The sequence below is a fragment of the Cyprinodon tularosa genome, unplaced genomic scaffold (assembly GCF_016077235.1).
Source record: "Cyprinodon tularosa strain WSP-4 unplaced genomic scaffold, ASM1607723v1 ctg72, whole genome shotgun sequence".
NCBI lineage: Eukaryota > Metazoa > Chordata > Actinopteri > Cyprinodontiformes > Cyprinodontidae > Cyprinodon > Cyprinodon tularosa.
In genome coordinates this window covers 421,868-446,843 of record NW_024039474.1, presented here as the reverse complement: position 1 = coordinate 446,843, position 24,976 = coordinate 421,868, and the positions used below count along the sequence as shown (strand labels likewise).

The window sequence follows — 24,976 nt, the reverse complement described above, 5'->3', positions numbered from 1 at the left end:
AGCATCATCCAGTCAATATAGAAGAGCCAGAACTGATAGTTACATTTTAAATTAATAAATCCATTTGTACTATCGACTGACATAAGGTCTTACATGCCATACAATATTTGCCACATACTTTTCATATTGCAACTGCTCCCCAATTTGATATTTATTCTTATTAATATAAATCTGTTTTCATTTACTTCATGTCTTCAGGTTTAGTTGGAAATCTAAGGCCCAGTCCCAAACCGCCCCCATTTATTTCCCCTTAACTATAGAGTGTCACTCCCAGTGAATCACACTGGAAGCTGAGCTGATTGAAAGTGTGTATGGGGGGGGGGGGTATAAATGAGAATGGGGCGACCTCTTCCCTCCAACCAAAAAAGTAATGTAGTCGTTCCTATGGCAACACAGTAATGCCCCATGTGTACAGCTGTAGCTCTGTAACATGGTTTGACATGACATCAAATGTCATGTCAACCTTATAACTTTACAGTCAAAACATCTCAAAAAGGACCCTCCCTTTTGGAAGTAATTACTTTTTCCTGACTTGACTTCATGTCATCGTGACGAAGATGGTGCAAACCAGCATACCTTATATTTGAATGTCAGTTTGCCGTTACACCTGCTGGTAGTCCACTCACCCTATCCACTGTGGTTTGGGATGGCAGTTAATGTGGTGGACCCTCTGCAGGAGCAAGAGGGATGGAGGGTTGGTGTTAAGGGGCGGGTTTGGGACGTAATATCTAACTTGCAAGTTTTAACAATTCCTTGTGGTTAGGGTTTTAAATATTATTTTAGGCTCTAGTGACTTATTTTTGAAAGTAGGCAGACAGGAAATGGGAGAGAGGAGGAAGATATGCTACACAATGCTTTTCTCCGTCTCTTTTTCATAGATTATTGCATTACTGTTATTTCAGTTACACAACATATCGCATATTTTGACAATAGGAATTTCAACTTGCTCAAATACTTGAATCCTTGTTACTAAACTTGTTCCCTTATCAACTGAGGCTATACTGAGTTACTTTGTAACTTTACATTGTTTGCCTTTACACATTTAATACATAGACTGATCCTACTGCAAGTTTTTACGTATCGATGCAATGAAATGGTCAATTTTTACTGTCCATTTATCGCCGTACAGTTGTCATTTCAAACCCCAAAATGGTGCCATCTACCAATGGGCATCCCAAAATTATTCAGTGTTTGTTCCACTTTGATCATTAAAAAATTAGAAATAATTTTCCATATTCATAATCTGAATACACTACTTTAATGAGTGTCTAGGAACAGGATTTGATTCGGATATAATTTTGTTTTTATTTAATCTTGGTTCAAATACATCAGATAATGAGTAGAAAGAGAAGAGAGTAAGTCTTGGATTCAAGGATATACATTTGAATTATTTAAAGATTGCAATTTATGCAAATAATAAAAATATACAATCAAAATAAGTAAACATTTATGCAATCTTGTATTTTCACTGTGCTGCACAGTGAAAATACAAGATTTAAAGTGTTCCTTTAAAATGCAATCTAGATATGTTTTAGTGTTTATAGAATACTAAGAAATTGTTTAAAAGTACCAATGAAAGTTTGAAGAGATGTCGAGGTAAGAAACAAGATGAATTGACCTAAAAAGGCTTTAAATCGGCTGTATGTAGTTGTGTCTATTTAAGGGTGTTCCTTTTAAACAGACAATTTGCAGTAAATTGGTTTATATCCCAAACATACTTGGTAAAGTAAATCTGAGTTTGTCAAAATGTGCAGCCATTCTTCAAATGTGGTTCAAATACTGCAGGTTTGCTACGCATGGAAAAATATTTGACACCAGCTATTTAGCTCATAAATCTGAGGCTAACCATAGAACTAATAGAGTATTTAAAACCAAAGAGAAGTAATAAAAGAAAAAAAATACTATAAAGGGGAGTGTTGGCCTAGTGGTTAGAGCAGTGCCTTGTGCTCTGAGAAAGTTACAAGTGCCTGGTTCGATTCCCCAGAGCCTGCGCTCTGGTTCCCTGAACAAAGACCCTTAACCCCACACTGCTCCCATGGAGCCACACAATGGCAGCCCACTGCCCCCCTGAGGGGATGGGTTAAATGCAGAGGTACATTTCTCTATTGTGAGATCAATAAATTTCACTTCATACTGTTTCAGTGGAAGCTGTTCAACAGAGAAATGTCACAAAAATACAGAAAAGCATTTTAAAACTGAAGCACATGAGTGAATGAAGAACTGGCTTTTTATATTCTTAATCATTAAAGAAATATCTCAGTTCTTAAATAGAAAATAAGCTGTATATGCTATGAACCCCGAGAGTCTGTACTATTAACAACCAAACAACTTTTCATTTGCATTTTTGTTTTATTTAGACACAAAGGACTGTAAAAGCATTACAATAATCACAGCATTTTAAATATGTGGAGGCCAAGTTGGATTGGTCCAATGGTCCAACCCATTTTACTATTTACTTTGACTTCTGGGTTAAAAACTTTATTCAATAACCTGAAATCTTCATTTGACTGTAAAACCCCATTAAATTAATGTGTGTGTATTAGCAATTAAAGACCTTTAGTATTTACTAAAGTGGTATTTGTTTAAATAAAGAATATCTTTAAAAAAAAACACACAAAAAAACAAAACAATGATATCGGAAAACTGTTTTGGGTATGAAAACCTGTTCTTAGAAAAATTCAAGGAGAAATGTAGAATTACATTTCTTTTTTTTCATTAGGTTTACTTCTTTAAGGTAGTAAGAGGCCTCAACTATGACATATCTATCCTCTTATTACTATTTGACAGCTTAATTAGGTGCTGTTGTAGTGTTTCAAAAGCAAGTATGCTTGATTATCTATTTGTATATCTCTTTTTTTTTTTTCCTTCTTTTGTATTTGCTATCAATGCTACTGTCTTTGAGTGACTTATTATGATTAACACCTGCTCCATACCTAGAACCTTTACATTGGCCCCAAGAATACAGTTAGAATTATAACATTTTTATTTTCATACTTATAACTTGTTTGTGGTTTCACAGTTTTCTGTTATAATCTTTGGGGAGCGAAATGAAAAATTTGAATCTAAATTGGTATAAAATAGACTTTCAGGTTATCTGAAACGTTTTACTATTTCTAGTTTTAGTTCTATTAAAGTGCTCAGGACCGGTCTTACAGATATTCATTACGTAAACACCAATTTTTTTCACCCTGGAAGGATTTATAGCTTCAAAGATCTTGCAAGGTCTTGTTCGACCCGGTTTTATCTTCTTTGGTCAAAGTGACGCATTACGTACGTTGAGCGTTCTCGCTTCTGATTGGCTAAGAGGTTACCTCCTTTACGGCTGCTTGATAACCGCCTCCTCCTCTTTCTGCACAAGAAACGAACATGGAGACAGCTGGGAAAGTAAGTTTTCAAAAATCAATAGCTGAAATATGTGATATGCCTTTTTATCCTCACGTTTAGATGCAAGGGGATCCTTTAGTAGTGCTTTGCATGATTCATTTTGTATGTTTTGTGCGCTAAGATGAAAGAATGCATAAAAACGAGTTTAATGAAGGCAGCAGGGAATCTGTGTCCGCTAACTGATCATCGAGGACTTTGGCAGGTCAGATCCAGCTGGTGCTTTCTGGATTTTGCAACGCCTCTCCCTAATCCTGCCTATGTTCTTTGTTCCCATTCAAGCAATTAATAAAATAAAAACAACTCAAGTTAACGGATTTTACTTGTCAGATAAAGGTAGATTATGGGTCAGATTCAGCAGGAAGATTCTGGCTGTGGGAACCCCTCTCAGCAAAGCAGGGTGTACTTTGATCGTGTTAACACCTGATTAGTTTTTAATTCATTGTTCCTGCAGGTGATCAAATGCAAGGCAGCTGTTGCTTGGGAAGCAGGGAAGCCCCTGTCCGTTGAGGAGGTGGAGGTAGCCCCACCCAGGGCTCATGAAGTTCGCATTAAGGTGAATTTTAATCTGATTTTAGTTTGTTCCAAGACTTGTGTTTGTTCAAACTGAAAGAGCCCTCTGTGTGATTTATATCCCTGTTTAACCCTTTATAGGGCCCTCAGTGAAACAAGGGAAATTTCATTGAAACAAGACCTTATGACCTTTGTAACATTCAAAATATATATATATTTTTGATGGCAGAAATGAATGTCAAAGTAATAAGAAATGCCATCTTGCCTGAATTTATTCAGAAAAATAACAAAAGTGCTTCTATAAGAAATTCATAAAAAACAATTTTTTTTTTTTTTTGGTCTAACATAACCTTAGAGCAGGCATCTCCAAAGTCAGTCCTCGAGGGCTGCCGTCCTGCAGGTTTTAGAGATTTCCCTGCTCCAGCACTGCTGATTTACATTGATAGTTGATTAACCAGCTTTTGCTGAACAGCAATCATCAGAATCAGCTGCTGATTCACCTCTAAAACCTGCAGGACAGCAGCCCTCGAGTAAAAAAAAATATATATAAATATATTTGATAAATTGAAACGAATGGTATATTGTGACAGACCTACTGATTTACAGCATCTGATAAAATATAGAGAATAAAAAAAATACAACTGGACTTTGTTTGGGTGGGGGGTATGCATGTATTCCTGCAGCATCTGTTCAGTGGTCCTTTAAATTGCTGTCAATGTTTACACACTCAAAATCAGTTATTAATTTTTTGGGATATATATTATATGCTGTGACTATAAAACTCACCACATAGGACATATTATTATCTTCATTAGGTTTATTGCATCTCCTTTATGGCTCTTCCTTGTGTATTCATTCCCACAATATTATACCTCTGGTCATGTTAAGTAACAATAACAAATTGAGCTAGAACTAAGTGTAATAAAACCTATAAATAGATTATGATTAACCAACAGGGACTGAACATTTTAAAAGAAGACATTTGCATACTGATCAAAGTTATAGAACTTGGTAGGCCCCTTTAAGGTTTTCAATGCATTTGATCCAAGTGCTCTGGTGTTTTTATTTGCACTTTAAATTGTTAAAAAAAATTCCTTTATCCCTTCATTGTCCCACAATGGGGAAATTCAGCTCTGCATTTTGACCCATCCCCTTGGGGAGCAGTGGGCTGCCGATGTGTGGCGCATGGGGAGCAGTGTGGGGTTAAGGGTTTTGCTCAGGTACCCAGAGTGGAGGCTGTGGTGATCGGACCGGGTACTTTCAACCTTCTCAGAGCACAAGAGCACTGATCTAACTACTAGGCCAACACTCTCCAATAAATGTGCATTAATATATATTTTTGTGGTCTTGAAAAATAATTTACTGTTTGCTTCCCCAATTGTATGGATGTGGGGTTATTTACATGCATTAAGTAATAATCTAAATGTCACTTTGAGCTTTACAATAGCCTTCACCACGCATATTTATATTAAGAGGCAATTGGAAAAGTATCCTTATCATTCCTGCTATAATAATTTTTTTATTTTTTTGGAAAAGTCATAACAATTGAAAAAAACATTTATAGCTCATAATGCACCCAAAATAATTGCCATGTACCTTCTAGATTCTTGCTACAGGGGTGTGTCATACCGATGCTTACACCCTGAGTGGCAGCGATCCTGAAGGACTTTTCCCCGTCATCCTTGGACATGAGGGTGCTGGGACCGTTGAGAGCGTTGGGGAGGGTGTCACTAAGTTCAAGCCAGGTAAGAGGCGGGAAATGAATACATGAAAAGGTGAGTATTTCTTTTATTATTCATTTTCCTTTTTTTTTTTTGTTATCCCAGGTGATACCGTCATCCCCTTATATGTACCTCAGTGTGGTGAATGCAAATTCTGCAAAAACCCCAAGACCAACCTCTGCCAGAAGATTAGGTGTGGTATTAACCCCCCCCCACACACACACACACACGCACACACACAGTCAGCAACCAAATTTAAATGCATCCACTGATGTTTCTCCACCCTGCAGAATAACCCAGGGTCGAGGGCTGCTCCCCGACAACTCGTCACGCTTCACCTGCAAAGGAAAGCAGGTGTTTCACTTCATGGGGACCAGCACCTTCTCTGAGTACACGGTGGTGGCAGACATCTCCCTGGCCAAGGTTAACGAGAAAGCTCCGCTGGATAAAGTGTGTCTTCTGGGCTGTGGTATCTCCACAGGTTATGGAGCTGCTCTTAACACTGCCAAGGTGAGTAGTAAAGGTGGCTAACTATTAAAAACAGATAAATGAGCTTCTTTCCAGAAGAACTAAACTCTGTAAAGCATATTATTCTACAGCATTGATGGATACTCATTGTGCTCCCAATGCATACTAGAGGTTGACTGATAGTTTTTTAAGGCAGATGCCGACATTATTTGACATCAATCGATCCACAACTGTAGCTCATGTTGCTTTCTTTTCTTCCATTTACATAAGAATAACACAATAACGAATGTTACACATGTCCAATTTAAATGAAAAGAAAAGCATTAAAATAAAAAATACAATAAAAAATCAGTTATAAATAGTAAATGCAGGGAGCTGTAATGTGTTCACTTCATGATCTGAAGACATTGCTATTAATTGAGCTAATCAATACACATGCATATGTCCCCTGATGCTACTAGGAAAAAAAACATTCATATAGGCCCAAAGTATTGGCTGGCCAATGTATTGATCCAACAAGTGCAGAGATGGAAAATTATAAAATATAAAATTTAAATAAGGAAGAAAGGAAAACTTGAAGCTCATTGTTTATAAATATTGTTTACTTAAAAAAAACATCATAGTCACATATTTTTTATTACAGTGATCTGTTAAAAGATCTCCCACTTAAATTTGTATTTATTATATGATTTAAATAAGCAAATCTTTAATGTTAAAAGAACTTAAGAGTTCTAGTGGAATAGTCCCATTGGGTTTACCTTGCTACTACCTTCCCAAAGAGCCGTGTAAGTGGCTGATTTTTATTTTTTTAATTATATCTAATAGTGAACTGTACAAATAGTTAGAATGTTAGCTTGTCTTTTGGCCACATATCATTGACAGGCCATTTACACTGAGCCTGGTTCTGCTGGAGGTGTCTTCCTCTAAAAAGGGAGTTTTCCTCTCCACTGTCGCCACATACATGCATGCTTGGAATTAGGACTGACTGAAAACTCGATGACACAATGCAAGAGTCTGTCTGCTGTTGCTCCATGCTCCTCCAGGAAGAGCGAATTATGTAAAATTGCTTCCTTGTTGCAGCTGGGTTTCCTTGGATACAAACTCCATTGTTGTGTGCAGGTCTGGAAATCTATCTGCATGATCTGTTATATTTTTATGCCATATTAAAAACTGTCAATCTAGATAAGTAGAAAACATTAAAGGATAAAGGGAATTTGGCACAGGGGAACGGTACCTTCCAGGGATGGGACGATTTATGAAAACCGTCCGAACCGTTCGGTTAGACTGTCTCGGTTCGATTTGCGTGTGTTTCGTTCGGTTCATGCTCTGCTCCTTTTTCTCATAGGCGAAGCGTTTACACTCCAGAGCAGAAGGTGGCGGTACTGCGACCAAAGCCAACCACCAGTAGTAAACAAAAAGAGGAAGAAGCGAAGCAGCTTAGCCGGGTGTAGCAGGGAAAAAAATCAGTTGTTGTGGAGAATTGTGTCGGAATGGTGAGTGGGAAAGAACTGGAGTTGGAAGACGCGCCAGCAGCACTTTATAGGTCTGCTCTATGGGAGCGCTTTGCATTTAGAGTGACCTACGATGACGGCGGAAAGAAAGTTGTGGATAAAAGTGCAACAGTGTGCAAGCATTGTGCAACACCTTTTGTTTATGCTAACAGCAACATGACCAACACTTCATGCTAACCCCGAAATCCCTCATACTCCGTATGCTACCCCCGCTCCGCCCCGCTGCGCTTCAGACCGGCTGCTCAAAGCAAAGCATACAGCCCCCACTGTGGCTCCCGTCCGCTCTCCTCTGAGTCCCTTGGAGATGGTAGAGAGCATGCGCGAGATGATTAAATTCAAAGCAGCAAAACGTACGGAAATGATCCAGGGTTTCCGCGGATCATTTAAAATAATTACAATCCATTATTTTTGGGGGGATTTTTTTTATTAATTTCATAAATTTTTATGGGATTTCGGTCTAACAATCAACATGTATCAAACCCAACCGAAAACCGTGACCACGAAACCGTGAATCGAACCGAACCGTGGATTTTGTGAACCGTTCCACCACTAGTACCTTCTATAAATAGGAATGTTAAATATGCAATTGTGGGGCAGCAGTTCAGATATTAAATAACTTAAAATGTTATCTAGTTTTGATCAATACATCAAAACATTTACCAAAATTAAATACAGAAAAAAATCAGGGTGAAATGTTTCTCTATAAATGCCATTTATGTCAGTACCTTTTATAACTAAACACTGTTATTAAAAACTTTTATATTCTGCATCAAAATAAGAATAATTTTAAAATCTAACATGCTCTGATTTGTTTTAAATGAATACTTATCAAAAATTGGTTGTCTGGTTCTCATGCAGCCCCATGTTTTCTGTTGGTCGTCATGCATAAGAGCCAGAGGGATAAAGAGAGATGGATGGAAGCATTTGAAGCTTCATGATAACTGAGTGTGAGATCTATCTTTGCTGGAACATAAGATTTCACTGACTAAAATGAGTAATTTCTTTAGAAAATAACTTTTCAAGCCTTGAGATCTCAGAACTGTTTGCCATGTCTGGCAGGTTGAGCCTGGTTCCACTTGTGCTGTTTTTGGACTTGGAGCTGTTGGCTTGGCTGCCATCATGGGCTGCAAGGTTGCTGGAGCAACCAGGATCATCGGTGTGGACATCAACCCCGACAAGTTCGAGAAGGCCAAAGAGTTTGGAGCCACCGAGTTTGTAAACCCGAAGGACCACAGCAAGCCCATCCAGGAGGTTCTGGTGGAGATGACTGATGGTGGTGTGGACTACTCGTTTGAGTGCATTGGAAATGTGCAAATCATGGTGAGTTCTGTTGGGTCATTGGTCATGATCTACTGGTAAGAAATAAAGATGTTTTAAAGTAGCTACATAAATGTTTCTATTGCAGAGGGCCGCTCTAGAGGCGTGTCACAAAGGTTGGGGTGAAAGTGTCATCATTGGTGTGGCTGGAGCAGGACAAGAGATCTCCACCAGACCATTCCAACTGGTGACGGGCAGAGTGTGGAGAGGCACGGCATTCGGAGGTGGGAATTCTGTTCTTTTCAAACCTTTGCTAATGGTGCTTTGATCTGCAGTTACCCTCATCAAATATGTGCTTCCTCCAGGGTGGAAGAGCGTGGAGAGTGTTCCTAAATTGGTGGAAGACTACATGAGTAAAAAGCTGAAGGTGGACGAGTTTGTAACACACACTCTTCCATTTGAGAAGATCAATGAAGCTTTTGACCTGATGCATGCTGGGAAGAGGTAGGAAACGGTCAAACATGCCAACTTGAGTTGAACAATTAAACTTTAATGTTAGATTTCAGAAACATCTGCAAAGCTTGCATAGTTTCTTCACACATTTCTGTTGTTGCAGCTTTGTCTAAATCCTGACACATCTTTTGCCTTTTCTGTTTGTTTTTTTTACACCACAGCATCCGAAGCGTGTTGACTTTCTGACGTGCCTTAGACATCCAACACAGCCAGCCTTAAAGAAGCCTCAGTCTGTTGTTCCAGCACTTCTCTGCACTTCCTTTGATATAGGTTCCAGAGTTTAAAAGAAGCTCTTTAACACTAGAACAACTGTTTGAACCATTAATACTGTCAATAAAACCTTATTATAAAAAATAACTACTTGCTTCCGACTTCACTTTGATGACATTTCACACCCCGACACAGATTGGCGGGCATCGTGCAGTTAAGTGTCTTACCCAACGGCAGGTAAACATGTGGTGAGAACTGGAGCAGATTGTAAGAATTGCTTTTACAAATGACCTGCAACAAATTCTTGTTACTGTTGAAATTCAGATTATTATTGCATGTATTGACCATCTGGCTCTACTATAGAATATTCTAGAAAACAATGTGTAATGTGGAGCTTTCAATAGAGTCACTACAAGGATGCCACAAAATACAACAGATACTTAAACAGAATCACTCCTATTTAAGCTACATATTTTCAAAAATTTAATTGGAAAGAATATTTAAAGTGGGCACCCTATTATAAGTTATCATTTACCTACATTCATAGTTCATCGCAGCCAAATAAAATAAAAGACTCCATTGATTAAATAAAGGATGTTTGATTTGGACAAAATAAGGAAGTTCTGTAATGGCCTGCTAAAAGATACAGTATAAGGATATGATTTTAGCTTATCATTTTTGCAAGTTTTAGTCACAAAATGTTCTGATATCGGTGCGGGGCAAAAAAAAAAAAGATAATATAAAACAAAAGGTGACAGATGGGGTTGGGCAGTGATTAATTGTGCTACCCACGTACAGAGGATTGTCCCTCGATGCAGTGCCAGCTTTGAGCACTTTGCCGCACATCTTCCCGTCTGCTTAAAATAATCTTTAACACCCTGGACAACTTGGGGTTGGTACAACAAAATAGTCCTATAGATGTTTAAAATTCCAATTAGACCTAAATAGATGAAACACAAGTTGTGTCAAAAAAAAAATTTAAAACAAGCTGGAGAGCTAAATTTGAGAGAGCAGTTGTGATTTGAAAAGAATGGCAAATTTGGAATTGTTACATAAATATACAAATTGTTTTGGTGGGAAAAAAAAAAACCCTGTTGTGTGGTTGCTATAATCTAGATGGCAGAATTTACACAGGCATAATAGAATTTATATATTCTTTTTGTTATTCAGTAGAAAATGATAAGGTGGTAAATAAATTTAACTTCTTTTTTGTGAAGTTTATTCCTCTTCTACTAAGAGGAATAATTAAAGAGGTGAAAAGTCAATGGAAAAATCAAATCTTCAACATACATAATGTGGAGTCCCCACATTTTCAGTGTTTGGTCAGTAGGTTAGTGACAGGTAACAAATGATTCTTTTTGTAGATAACACATTTAAATTTTTTGGGGAATAATTTCAAAAACCATAGAATGTATGGTTGATGGTTGTCTAAACTCAATGAGAGATTTAAATATAATAAATTATTGATGAACTGGATAAAACAAATTCAAGATAGGTAAAAGAAAAATAGAGGACACTATTATGATGATAATCAAGTAAACATACATAAATGTAAGTTTTGGATCATAAACCTAACTGCAAATCTTAATATAGAGCTAAAACTAAGCAAAGGTATTGGACTTATAAAGTAAAATAATTTTTTTTCAAATTATTAATTTGTTTTTCCAACTTGTATAAAGGTTCTGGGCAACACATAAAACCAACACTAAACCTTTGTATGTGATACCAAGAGGTGTGTTCATTTAAAAAAAATTGTTATGTTGAAATCTAGCAATAATTTAAAAGTTCTTTTTATTTTAATTTCAAACATGTCGCCCCCCTTGGGTGGACATGTTCCTTATTTGGTCATCTGACTGCGCATGCGCAGCAGGCGGCTATTTTAACTGACGCCCAATGGCTGGAAATGATTCCAGAAGATGGCGACCGCTGTATTGGTGAGTCCCATTGAACGCTACTAACAGTTAGACTAAGCTGTCGGTGCGGGGTTTTAACCGAACCGAGGAGCAAGTTTATCCGATACCGAACACGTTATGTGAAATTTTAGAGACAGTCCCGAGCGTTAAAAAGAGAAGCTGGTAAAATGTTTCCAAACTGTTTGCTTTAAGCAAACAGAAAGTTAACGCAGCAAATATAAGTTAACGGTTTTATTAGAACCGTTCGTTAGAACACAGCTGTTTTGACTTTTATGTTTTACACTTACCCATATGATTCGGATAACTCACTGAGAACTTTCTATACGGACTCTAAAGACGAGTTGAGTTCATGTTCTGTTGGCAATGAATGACAACTTAAAGAGAAACATTAAAGTCCACGTCACATGTTACTGGTCAGGATGGTGTGGAGTTTAAATTCGGTTCCGGTCAGTTCTGACAGAATCAACCAGACACCAGGAAAAAGTTATTTGCAACTTAACGTGTTGGAGGATGCCTGTGAGAGTGCGACATTCTCTGGTAATAAGTGTTTTTCCATGGAGGAGAGAAAAAAGAATTGAGCATCTACCTTTTTGACATTTCCCTAGGGAAGAGGATTATGCCCACAGGAAAAAAAGGAAAAAAACAACAACTGATTTTTAAATATTTCAGTTTAATCAGGGGGAAAAAAGTCTGACTTTCTTGTTCTCAGAATTCTGAATTAATGTTAGAATTCTGACTTAAATCTCAGAATCCTGACTTCTTTGATCTCAGAATCCCGACCTCTTTAATCTCAGAATCCCGACCTCCTTAATCTCAGAATTTTGGATCTTAAAGGAATAGTACACCCAAAACATGATTAGCCTTCATTTTCTACTCACCCCCATGCTGAACAACACCCTGGAGTACTTTTTTGATATCTCAAATGCATCTGGAGATCTGGGAGGCTTCTTGCTGTCTGCTGACATTCAAATAATGGAGGTCTATGGCGACCGAGGCAGAAAGGTCCATAAAAGTCCACAAAAAACGTGTCAATATTCCTCCATACTGCTCGTCCAATGTATTCCAAGTGTCCTGAGTGGGTAGCATCCAGAATTTACTCGAAACTAAGTCATTTAGAATGTTTTTAGAGCATAAACAGTAGTGTATAGGATTTCCTGAAAGCGCGCACATGCGCGATCACGACGCTACGGAAGCAGGCAGACCAAACCAGCGCATTCAGCTCGGCAAAGAACTCATGCTCTTCCTCAACACTGAAGTCCTCAGACATTTTTCTTTCGTTGTTTCTTTCTTTGCACAGGTAAACGGCACATTTCTTCTTCTACGCTTGCATTATTGGCAGAGCAGACGCTGAATGCGCACTTTCATCTGGTGTGGTCTGCCGGCTTCCGTAGCGTCGTGAACACGCATGTGCGCGCTTTCAGGAAATCCTATACACTACTGTTTATGCTCTAAAAACATTCTAAATGACTTCGTTTCGAGTAAATTCTGGATGCTACCCACTCAGGACACTTGGAATACATTGGACGAGCAGTATGGAGGAATATTGACACGTTTTTTGTGGACTTTTATGGACCTTTCTGTCTCGGGCACCATAGACCTCCATTATTTGAATGTCAGCAGACAGCAAGAAACCTCCCAGATCTCCAGATGCATTTGAGATATCAAAAAAGTACTCCAGAGTGTTGTTCAGCATGGGGTTGAGTAGAAAATGAAGGCTAATCATGTTTTGGGTGTATTATTCCTTTAATCTTAAAGGTCACCCCGAAAGAAGAGATGTGGGAGCACTCAGCTTCACTAACAAAGATGTTAGTTGTTTGGGAAGGCTAGTAACACATTGGTGGAAAATGATGGAATTAGGCGACTTTTTACGTTCAGGAGTCCCTGGTGATGCTTTCATTAATGGAAGAGCAGTTAGTTTAGTCTCTAGACATGGCTACAGCTTGATACTAACCTGTTGGTTAGCTGTCAGAATTCTGAGAAAAAAAAGTTAGAATTCTGAGATTAAAGTCAGAATATTATATTATATTATAAATGATATTTAAAAATCAGTTAACTTTTTTATTTTTTCAGTGGCCCTAATCCTCTTCCATATTTTCCAGCTTGTATTCCTAAAAAAACATCTAAAAAGGACTCTGATGTAGCTCTGAGTCAGAAGTGTTGAGTTCTCTCATGGTAATGATAGGAAAGTGAATAAGATTGAAAATGTAATTTTCAAAGTTTTAAATGTGTGTAGAGATGCAAACAATATCATCCATATAAGCATGTTTTTATTTACTTTATTTCTCCAAAACAGACAACCTCCCTCCCTGCAAATTCTGAAAAGAATTATGAAAAATCTCTTCAGAAGGTTGTAAGTCCTGAAGTTTACATCAAACATCCTTTACAAAACAGGTAACTTTGCATTTTAAGTTTTTGTTTTCAGATATGTTTAAAAATGTATTGTTTTGTAGGTCAGTGTGTCACAACATTTTTTTGACTTGCGTAACCCTTTGGACATTTTTTCGTACCATGAGCACCCCTCTCAGTCAAAAGTAATGCTGATAGTCCAAAAGTAGAATGTACAATAACTGATTATAAAATAAAAACTATCTTACTTTATCTTTTAACTTAAGCATTTAATTCTTAGGCATTTTATTCTTTCCACCTGAAATAAAAAAACTACATAAATATGTTGCCTGGAAGTTGGTTAGGAATTGTAATAAATACAAAATGGAATATAATAAACCTGTGTTTATAAAACTGGTGCTTCTCTGAGTAACTCTGATATCATCACATTTAAACTTGATGAATTGGGGAAAAATAAATAAATAAATATATATGTATGTATGTATGTATGTCAGACTGACTTAATTAGTTTTACTTTGTTGTCATCAGGACACATGAGCTGCTTTAAAGAGCTCTGATGGCTCAAAAACAGCTGATACCAGGCTGTTCTCTACATCCAGTCTGTTCCTCTGCTTGGTTATTATGTATTTCACAGCTGCAGGTGAACTTAAAGATATAAGAAAAACTTACTTTTTGATTGGTAAAAGCATGTTTAATTTTTCAGTTGGGTCCTTACAAAACAAATGGATCGCAGCTAAGAAATGAAATATTTTCATGTATCCCTTGCAATGCACTCATGGACCACAAGGGGTATGACTGCCCCCTGTTGGGAATTACTGGTCTTAACTCAATGACCAAAATGGATAAAGGTTGCTCTGATATATTTATAGAATAACGTGGTACCTTTAACATTTAATTTAAAGGATGGAGTATAAAACCGGTTTGTATGCATATTGCTGTAATCATTTTCCTGCAGATGGTTCAGATACAAGCAGCTCATAACAGTAGAAATTGCATCCCAATTTTTAAGGAGGGTTGTGCTAGGGAAAAGATAAAACATCACCTACATCCCTGCTTTAGTCAAAGCCTATTTTCTCTTTTCTGTATTTTTTTAGGTGGGCTCTGTGGTTTTTCAAAAACGACAAAAGCAAAACATGGCAGGCAAACCTTCGACTCATTTCTAAGTTTGACACTGTGGAGGACTTCTGGGCGTAAGTAAATCACTGGTTTATAGAAAGCAATGCTGAAGTCTTAGTTTAGATCACAAGGTCATCAACATATCAATTTGTGCTTTTTTTAGTTTGGCAAGTTATTTTCAGATGTTGAAGAGGAAAATTGAGCATCTTCCTGTTAGAAATAAATGGACTTTCTAAAGCAAAATGTACATGCTTTACTTGATGGAATCTGCTGGAGAATTTTGAGCAAATTATAATATGAAAAAAAAAATTGTCTGAAAATGTAAAGCAAAACTACACTTGCTTCATTTCATAGAATAAAACATTTTAAGGTTTAATTTCATATTTATTTCTACTGAAAACCCCAAATGCAATGACTCAGAAAAATCAAAGTATCAATATAAGATAAAGAATAGAAGCCAGCTGTTCACTGGGCATCATCTAAACATATTCATAGATGGTTGAGGAGGTGGAGAAAATACATAGGTAGCAGGAATGGCTGCAACCTTTACAGGGTTCTGAAGCAAAGCCCAGGAGGTCCAAAGGGCAAATCCCACAGCATGGATGAGATGCTGCAGTCCAAGTTCAGCCTCTTGAAACAGAGGCATAAACAGTGTCTTTACTGGGCTATAGAGAAATATCCCCCTGTTGCTCAGAAGTTATTTTTAATTTAAAATGTTTTACTGGGACATTAAGCTCCATCCTGAACCCCTAAACAGAACCAAGAGCTTTAGACTAATTTTTGCTCAATTTTTTACTTTTTTTGGTTTAAACTAATGACATTTATCACAATAGTTTTTGGTATTTGTTTACAGGTGCTGGTCATAAAATTAGAATATCATGAAAAAGTAGATTGATTTCAGTAATTCCATTTAAAAAGTGAAACTTGTATATTATATTCATACATTACATACAAACTCATATATTTCAGATGTTTATTTTGTTTAATTTTGATGATTACAAATGACAACAAATGAAAATCTCAAATTCATCATATCAGAAAATTAGAATATTGTGAAAAGGTTCAAAATTGATGGCCCCTGGTGCCACACTCTAATCAGCTAATTAACTCAAACCACCTGCAAAAGCCTTTAAATGGTCTTTCAGTCTAGTTCTATAGGCTACACAATCATGGGGAAGACTGCTGACTTGACAGTTGTCCAAAAGACGACCATCGACACCTTGCACAAGGAGGGCAAGACACAAAAGGTCATCGCTAAAGAGGCTGGCTGTTCACAGAGCTCAGTGTCCAAGCACATTAATAGAGAGGCGAAGGGAAGGAAAAGATGTGGTCGAAAAAAGTGTACAAGCAAGAGAGATAACCGCACCCTGGAGAGGATTGTGAAACAAAACCCATTCAAAAATGTGGGGGAGATTCACAAAGAGTGGACTGCAGCTGGAGTGAGTGCTTCAAGAACCACCACACACAGACGTATGAAAGACATGGGTTTCTGCTGTCGCATTCCTTGTGTCAAGCCACTCTTGAACCACAGACAGCGTCAGAAGCGTCTTGCCTGGGCTAAAGAGAAACAGGACTGGACTGCTGGTGAGTGGTCCAAAGTCATGTTCTCTGATGAAAGTAAATTTTGCATTTCCTTTGGAAATCAAGGTCCCAGAGTCTGGAGGAAAAGAAGAGAGGCACTTCATCCACGTTGCTTGAAGTCCAGTGTAAAGTTTCCACAGTCAGTGATGGTTTGGGGTGCCATGTCATCTGCTGGTGTTGGTCCATTGTGTTTTCTGAGGTCCAGGGTCAACGCAGCCACATACCAGGAAGTTTTAGAGCACTTCATGCTTCCTGCAGCTGACCAACTTTTTGGAGATGCAGATTTCATTTTCCAACAGGACTTGGCACCTGCACACAGTGCCAAAGCTACCAGTACCTGGTTGAAGGACCATGGTATCCCTGTTCTTAATTGGCCAGCAAACTCTCCTGACCTTAACCCCATAGAAAATCTATGGGGTATTGTGAAGAAGAAGATGCAATACACCAGACCCAACAATTCAGAAGAGCTAAAAGCCACTATTAGAGCAACCTGGGCTATCATAACACCTGAGCAGTGCCACAGACTGATCGACTCCATGCCACGCCGCATTGCTGCAGTAATACAGGCCAAAGGAGGCCCAACTAAATACTGAGTGCTGTACATGCTCATACTTTTCATGTTCATACTTTTCAGTTGGCCAACATTTCTATAAATCCTTTGTTTTTATTGGTCTTCAGTAATATTCTAATTTTCTGATATGATGAATTTGAGATTTTCATTTGTTGTCATTTGTAATCATCAAAATTAAACAAAATAAACATCTGAAATATGAGTTTGTATGTAATGTATGAATATAATATACAAGTTTCACTTTTTAAATGGAATTACTGAAATCAATCTACTTTTTCATGATATTCTAATTTTATGACCAGCACCTGTACTTTCATTTTCCTTTAGTTTTCATAGAGACGACGTTAATATTTACATCATAGAGCCAACATAAAAGTCTTTGTTAAAAGCACAATTCTACACAGCTTAATGAAAAGGTCTTGGTGCTTCATTGGGAGAAAAAAATTAAACTTGAAACAATATCAGATGAAAGCTAAAATTGGCGGCCAATAACATCTGGATTAAAAGTTCAAGTATTTTAAAGGCCTTAGAGTGATCCTCTTAGGGCTCAGTGTTTTTTATTTATAGACAATCCCCCATTGCAGTCACTGCTCTTCAATCTTTGGCTTAGTTAAACCAGCTATCCAAACAGTCTATAGCCTCAAAATCTTTTAAGAAAGGGAAATGTTTCTTTCCCCACACACCTGAATCAAATTAACAGCTGTTCCTGCCATTATAATTGGGATTTTTCTTCATTAATCCCTTGTGAGGGAAAGGATGGAGGGGAAAAAGTTCACATCTAAGAGGATCATTTTCAAAAGGTATTAATGCAGTACGAGGGGGAAAAAGCTGAGATAATTAATGGATCTATTGTATTTGCAACTGCGAAGGAAAAAAAACAAAAAAACAAGTAAAATGACAAAGATGAAGACTTCTTAAGGCGGGTAAATGTATATAAATCATTTAATTGCCCTCAAGTCTTTCACAATACAGTGGTGATCCACCACATCCTTAACTGGACATTCCACCCTTGATCATTGGGCTAATAATCAAGAGTTTTGTGATATGCATCGTACTGAATAAAGGGAGACAATGTGGATGTAAAACTGCATTGTTGACACAGTGACAGATAAGCCTTCGGAATTATTTGTATTTTTCACCAAGTTCAGACACTAGAGGTCCTGTCGACCTCGTAGGCAAGTCTGTCTACTTCAGTCAGACTGATGTGGTTGACTGAGAGGGAAGGTTTACCATAAAGCCCAGGTTTGGGGCTGCGTAGAGCTAAATGTTGAAATTAAATAAAGAAGAGAAAGCCCTACGTGAAAGTGCAGCAACACTTTGAAACATTTTTGGATTTTAGCCCAATAAGTTTGTTGGAGAAAGATAAATTGGATGGTGCAGCAGAAGACCAAGTTACTGCAGTAACTTCCTTGTAGTGAACAATGTAGGTTTACAGTTGCAGCAGGTTTCCAGTTCCTCTTTAATGCAACAGGTTAAAAAAATTTTTTTGTTACAAAGCAAGAAACCAAGTGGCTTTTCTATATATTTTATAAACTACACTCACCGGCCACTTTATTAGGTACCCCATGCTAGTAACGGGTTGGACCCCCTTTTAGCCTCCAGAACTGCCTCAATTCTTCGTGGCAAAGATTCAACAAGGTGCTGGAAGCATTCCTCAGGGAGTTTGGTCCATATTGACATGATGGCATCACACAGTTGCCGCAGATTTGTCGGCTGCACATCCATGATGCGAATCTCCCGTTCCACCACATCCCAAAGATGCTCTATTGGATTTAGATCTGGTGACTGTGGAGGCCATTTGAGTACAGTGAACTCATTGTCATGTTCAAGAAACCAGTCTGAGATGATTCCAGCTTTATGACATGGCGCATTATCCTGCTGAAAGTAGCCATCAGAAGTTGGGTACATTGTGGTCATAAAGGGATGTACATGGTCAGCAACAATACTCGGGTAGGCTGTGGCGTTGCAACGATGCTCAATTGGTACCAAGGGGCCCAAAGAGTGCCAAGAAAATATTCCCCACACCATAACACCACCACCACCAGCCTGAACCGTTGATACAAGGCAGGATGGATCCAGGCTTTCATGTTGTAGAGGCCAAATTCTGACCCTACCATCCGAATGTCGCAGCAGAAATCGAGACTCATCAGACCAGGCAACGTTTTTCCAATCTTCTATTGTCCAATTTCGATGAGCTTGTGCAAATTGTAGCCTCAGTTTCCTGTTTTAGCTGAAAGGAGTGGCACCCGGTGTGGTCTTCTGCTGCTGTAGCCCATCTGCCTCAAAGTTCGACATACTGTGCGTTCAGAGATGCTCTTCTGCCCACCTTGGTTGTAACAGGAGGTTATTTGAGTCACTGTTGTCCTTCTATCAGCTCGAACCAGTCTTGCCATTCTCCTCTGACATCAACAAGGCATTTCTGCCCACAGAACTGCCGCTCACTGGATGTTTTTTCTTTTTCGGACCATTCTCTGTAAACCCTAGAGATGGTTGTGTGTGAAAATCCCAGTAGATCAGCCGTTTCTGAAATACTCAGACCAGCCCTTCTGGCACCAACAATCATACCACATTCAAAGTCACTCAAATCACCTTTCTTCCCCATACTGATGCTCGGTTTGAACTGCAGGAGATTGTCTTGACTATGTCTACATGCCTAAATGCACTGAGTTGCCGCCATGTGATTGGCTGCTTAAAAATTAAGTGTTTACGAGCAGTTGGACAGGTGTACCTAATAAAGTGGCCGGCGAGTGTATATATGGTTTGCTCTTGCTGAAATAGTTGGCCATGTGAGATTAAAGAAAAATCATCATATAGACTACAATATGCGTATAGTTATTTATAGCACCATATTTTTACATTAAAATGTTCACCTAGCTTAAATAGGCCAGTCAGAAATTCCCCGGTAACTTTTTCTCTCCAGTCCAGAAGATGTATTCACAAGTCTTGCCGTCTAAACTCTATCAACAGGTATTTAATAAAAATAAATAAATAAAAAATTCAACTTATCAATTCATAGTCAGAAGAATCGTGTCGAATTCTGAGATGCTTAACGATACCCTGGCCGATATCAATATTTATCTGATTTATTAAATTGTCATTCCTAAATTCAGAAACTAGGAGAATTTCCATAATATCTGTTAAAATCGACACAATTATTTCATGATGTCTTGTTATAGGTATACAATACAAAAAAAACTCCAAGTGGCACTTCTATTAAATGAGAGTACCATATACAAAGCGTACCCATACCATATCGAACGTATGCCAGCGTTTTGGCAAGATTATTTTTGTATGTCAGGCATACGCTGTTAAATCGTCATGGTGGGACAGGGGCTGGAGCAGCTGACTTTTATTTTTTCAAAACGGGCAATTTGAATCTTTACATATTTGTTTTCAGGATGTAATTTGTCCTGTATACACCATTTTCTTAAGACTTCCGTTTGTGACCTTGAACCTTCTCTACAGATGCCTTTTGGGATATACCCAGTACTTGGGATGAGGGGGAACCACATCCCCCTTTTTAAAAACAAATCTTTAAAATCATCCCCCTTCCTAAATGACCCCCCCCCCCATACCATCCCTGTGACATTTCTTTTATATATTAACTGTAATGGCAATAACATTGGCCTTTCAACATTTGGTGGGCTTATGATTTGCCTGAGCAAAATAAATAAAATCAAAGAAGTGGCCCACCATGATTATGAAGCTAATCCCAGTTGGAAATCTATCTTCTGCAGTTGTCCCTAACTAAGTGGGGGCAGTTATAGCCATGCTAGTCAAGGAACTGACTGCAGTTCTACTGTAAGGTGCCTTGGTCAAAGTGAATGAAGGGCGTACCTGACATGTAACAACCATACCATGCTTATTACTTTAGGTTAATAGACTGTATTTATTAGGCTATGTATGCTTCCAAAAAAAAAAAACACCATCCCCCCTTTTTATTTATTTTTCTTTTACAAGACTTCTAAATATACACATATTCTACTTGATTGTAGAGAGGAGTTTGAGCAGCAGATTTATTATAAAATCAAAGCAAACAAAACTTTGTTGTTGCAAATGATTGGAATCTTTAGAATTCAAGAATCTGAACTCAATCAGTGCACTTTTTTTTTTTTTTTATTTTTTTTTTTTATCTTCCCTCCTAAATATTAGTTTGGAAATGTACTGTGCATTTATGCTTATGTTGAATGAGAGATTTATTTTTTTTGGTCTGATTTCCAGAAACTGAACTTTTTTTTTTTAATCGGCTGTAAACCGGAATCATCAAAATGACCATAAATGCTTGGAGCACACTACTGTTATGAACAAATGTATTCATTTGATCTACATTTACTCATGTTGAATCATATAGCTGTTGAGAGTAAAATTCATATAATTTATATTTTATCACATCATCCCATCTGTTTACAGATTGTATAACCATATCCAGCTATCCAGTAACCTGATGTCTGGGTGTGACTACTCGCTGTTCAAGGCAAGTTCCACCATTAAACACTCTGAGCATAAATTGTACTCTTGACTGTAGTTGAAATCCATATGTAAGGGAGAGTTGATAAACTTTACATGCCTTGTACAAATGAACCAAATATGTTAAAAGTGGCCCAACTTGGTGAGTTTTATCTGTGGAAGATGCTGGTTTTATGTCTGGTCTGTTTTGAGTTTGTTTTTCTCTAAAGGATGGCATTGAACCCATGTGGGAGGATGAAAGGAACCGACGAGGTGGTCGCTGGTTGATAACTCTGTCCAAACAGCAGCGGAAAAATGATCTGGACCGGTTCTGGTTGGAGACGGTATGTTCCACTTTATAAAAACCATGTTTAGGTTTTTTCTGTGTTGGGTTCAAAATCCTGTTGCTGTGTCCTTCCCAACTTTGATGAGCCTGGGGGAAAAAGTGTGTGTGCTTCGACTGTGCACACATCAGATACTGACCTGCTTTCAAAAGGAGCTGCTCTCTAATAACAAGTCTGTGGCAAATGATTTCATTTGTTTCTTATTGCAGCTCTTATGTCTTGTGGGTGAAGCATTTGATGATCACAGTGATGATGTCTGTGGAGCCGTCATTAATGTAAGGGCCAAAGGGGATAAAATCGCAATATGGACAACAGACTTTGAAAACAAAGAGGCCATCACACACATTGGGTAAGCTGTACAAGCTGCAGTTATTGATTGTTGAGCTCTTTTCATGCAGGCATCAGGTTCTGATGCCTTAACCTTCAGTAAAAAATCTGTTTTGTTTCTTTGCAAAAAGCATTGGGCCAATACATGATCTAATTACTGGGGATTAAAGTTACAAATGTGATATTCTCAATTTAAGGCCTCAATCTTAAATAATTCCCAATTACACAGATAAGGTCAGATGTTGAAACATGTAACGTGCTGGACTGGCGGTGGTAAGGGGCCCAAATTAACAACCACTGCAACGGAGCTCAGACTTCAAGGGCCGGTGTGCTGCACCTTTTAGGCTACGTTCACACCGCAGCCTGAAGTGACCCAAATCATTTTTTTTTTTGGCCCATATGCGACCTGTATCTGATCTTTCCATGGCTGTCTGAACAACACAGATCAGATTTTGTTTTTTCTACCCCCATGCGACCCAGGCCGCTTGGCTATGTGGTCCCGAATCCGATACGAATCTGATCTTTTCAAATGCGACCTGTGTCTGAACGGCCAGGTCAGATTCATTCGACCATAACGGCATTAATACCAGACAGCGATCACTCTTCTGCTTCTTGCTACGCAGAAGTGGCAAGAAAACAACAACAACCATGGTGGACGATAATGCAGAGAGCAGTATTTATGTTTAACCAACTTGGAAAGATTGAGTTTTTAAGGTTGGGAAAGATCGCTAGATGTTCTCAAGCACTACATCTATGTTCACTTCCGTAAACACAGAGCACGCTTGCTTGTGATGTCATTGCGTCCTCTACTTTGCATGTGGGACACTTGCGTTGTATAAATGCAGCTCATACCGGAGATTACATACAAGTTGCATATATTTGGAAATGTGAACAGCAACGCAAAAAAATCTGATTAAAAAAAAAAAAAAATTCAGAATTGAGCATCAAGGCCTGCAGTGTGAATATAACCTAAATCTACAGGACCTTAATTGAGAAACTCTGGTCTAACAGATCGATTTTCTTTAGACCTTTAAAGAACTTGATGTTTATGCAATTTGAATCAGTAACGTAAGAGCAGAGAATCTTCTAAAGCATGCCAGACTCAGGGCCTTGACTGGATTTGGACACCTTTAGTTAATGTTACAGTTATTTGACTATTATTTTTAAATAAGTGTTTCCTTTGCTGATTTATTTTTTAGATCAAGGCTTGGGTAACCCTTGCTGATATTCAACCACATGTGAATGTTTATAATATGCAAGAAGTATCCCAGTGGGCTTCAGTAAATGTTTGTGCTTCTAGGCGGGTGTACAAGGAAAGGCTAGGCGTCCCTCCTAAAGTGATCATTGGCTACCAGTCGCATGCAGATACAGCCACCAAGAGCGGCTCCAATACCAAGAACAAGTTTGTTGCCTAAGGACCTTTGGATTCATCTGTAAATGTTTGCTTTTTCTTTCTTGACGGAATCACATTTTCTGTACTTTTTTCCAAGATTGTATCCGACAGATTATTCCACAAGGTATTAATGTTTTGTCTTTTGTTTGCTTATTTGTCACTTGACCAAAGCTTTTGTTTGTGTAGACAGAATATGCAATTAAAACTGTAGCACTTCTTTTGACACTTTATGTTGGGGCAGTGAGCTGAAGATGCAGTTTCCAGTGCATTAGAATTTGATTTAAACTTAAGATTTTCAGGGAAATGTCAGTTTCTGATTACATGAAATAAAGCAACATAATGGCTTGAGACAAAATTTTAATTTGAGTTGCTATTTTGCCTGAATGCATTGGGTATCCTTGATCTTATTGGCATTGTCTAGATGAGTAACATTTCAAAGTGCTGCTAAACTTGAGTTCAGGTTGAAATTATTTAAGAGAAAACAAAATGAATGCAAATTTTTGCCTTGAGTATCATCTTGAAATTTATCTTCACATAGTTTAACTGCAAGAAAAAAAGTATCCTGAGTAAAACAGAAAAAGTTATGGCTCCTGTGACCAGCAGAAGGCCTATGTCTTGAAATCAAAGTCATTCAAAGCTTTACCTTATATTTGCATATTATTTTCAGTTGTAGAGCACTGATGTTTAACTTTATCTCTTGACCTTTACATTGAATGCTTTTCTGAAAAGTTTAAGCCCCATAATCTGCAGTTAAAGTAAAATATTTTTGGAAACTAAACTGTGCCTTCAGTCTTCATGTCTGCCTTTTTACTTTTGCCAAGTATGTTCAAAGGACCAATGTAAATAAACTGTAAAGTGACATGTTCTGTAACAAATGGAAAATAAATAAAGTAAGATATGTTTGGAGAGCTGATAAGCTACATAATTACTTTTTTTTAATCTACATTTTAATTTGACCAATTAAAACTTCTCAAGGGAGCTTTTCAAATCTAAAATTCAGGTTCCAACTTTTTAGCCTGGGACCTGGTTTTCTGTAGAGGTCTGCTGTCACTCTGCTTCACCGGGAAGAAGTTCTAGACCTTTTTTTTTTTACATTTCTTACAGATCTCTTAAAGCAGTTTGGGTGTTTTTTTTGTTTGTTTGTTTGGTTTTTCTTTGTTTTTTTCCTTTTATATAAAAAAAAATAAACCATAATGACTTGATAAACTTTCATTCACATTTTTCTTTTCTTTTTTTTTATTACACCCAAAATTGTAAATGGTTACAACCAAAGCTGCTGCCTTGGTTGAAGCACCTATTAGCATCTCCCCACTTCTAATTTTTAAAGCTATTTTCCAGCAAATTTTTTAGCCATCTGACCTTCAA

General features: G+C 37.8%; 2 protein-coding genes across 2 annotated transcripts; both read left to right on the top strand.

The window, feature by feature from the left end:
- Positions 1 to 3,253: 3,253 nt before the first annotated feature.
- Positions 3,254 to 9,721, top strand: LOC119772632 (alcohol dehydrogenase class-3). Its single transcript, XM_038269115.1, has 9 exons — positions 3,254 to 3,384; positions 3,836 to 3,937; positions 5,498 to 5,639; positions 5,721 to 5,808; positions 5,906 to 6,125; positions 8,654 to 8,914; positions 9,000 to 9,135; positions 9,217 to 9,355; positions 9,526 to 9,721. Exons 1-9 carry the CDS (start codon positions 3,367 to 3,369, stop codon positions 9,548 to 9,550), a joined length of 1,131 nt encoding a protein of 376 aa, XP_038125043.1. The 5' UTR covers positions 3,254 to 3,366; the 3' UTR covers positions 9,551 to 9,721.
- A 1,703-nt stretch (positions 9,722 to 11,424) lies between these two features.
- eif4ea (eukaryotic translation initiation factor 4ea) lies at positions 11,425 to 24,515 on the top strand. Its single transcript, XM_038269081.1, has 7 exons — positions 11,425 to 11,508; positions 13,781 to 13,878; positions 14,928 to 15,023; positions 21,512 to 21,575; positions 21,778 to 21,891; positions 22,101 to 22,240; positions 23,519 to 24,515. The coding sequence occupies exons 1-7, from the start codon at positions 11,491 to 11,493 to the stop codon at positions 23,631 to 23,633; spliced, it is 645 nt and encodes a 214-aa protein (XP_038125009.1). The 5' UTR covers positions 11,425 to 11,490; the 3' UTR covers positions 23,634 to 24,515.
- The last annotated feature ends 461 nt before the right edge of the window (positions 24,516 to 24,976 follow it).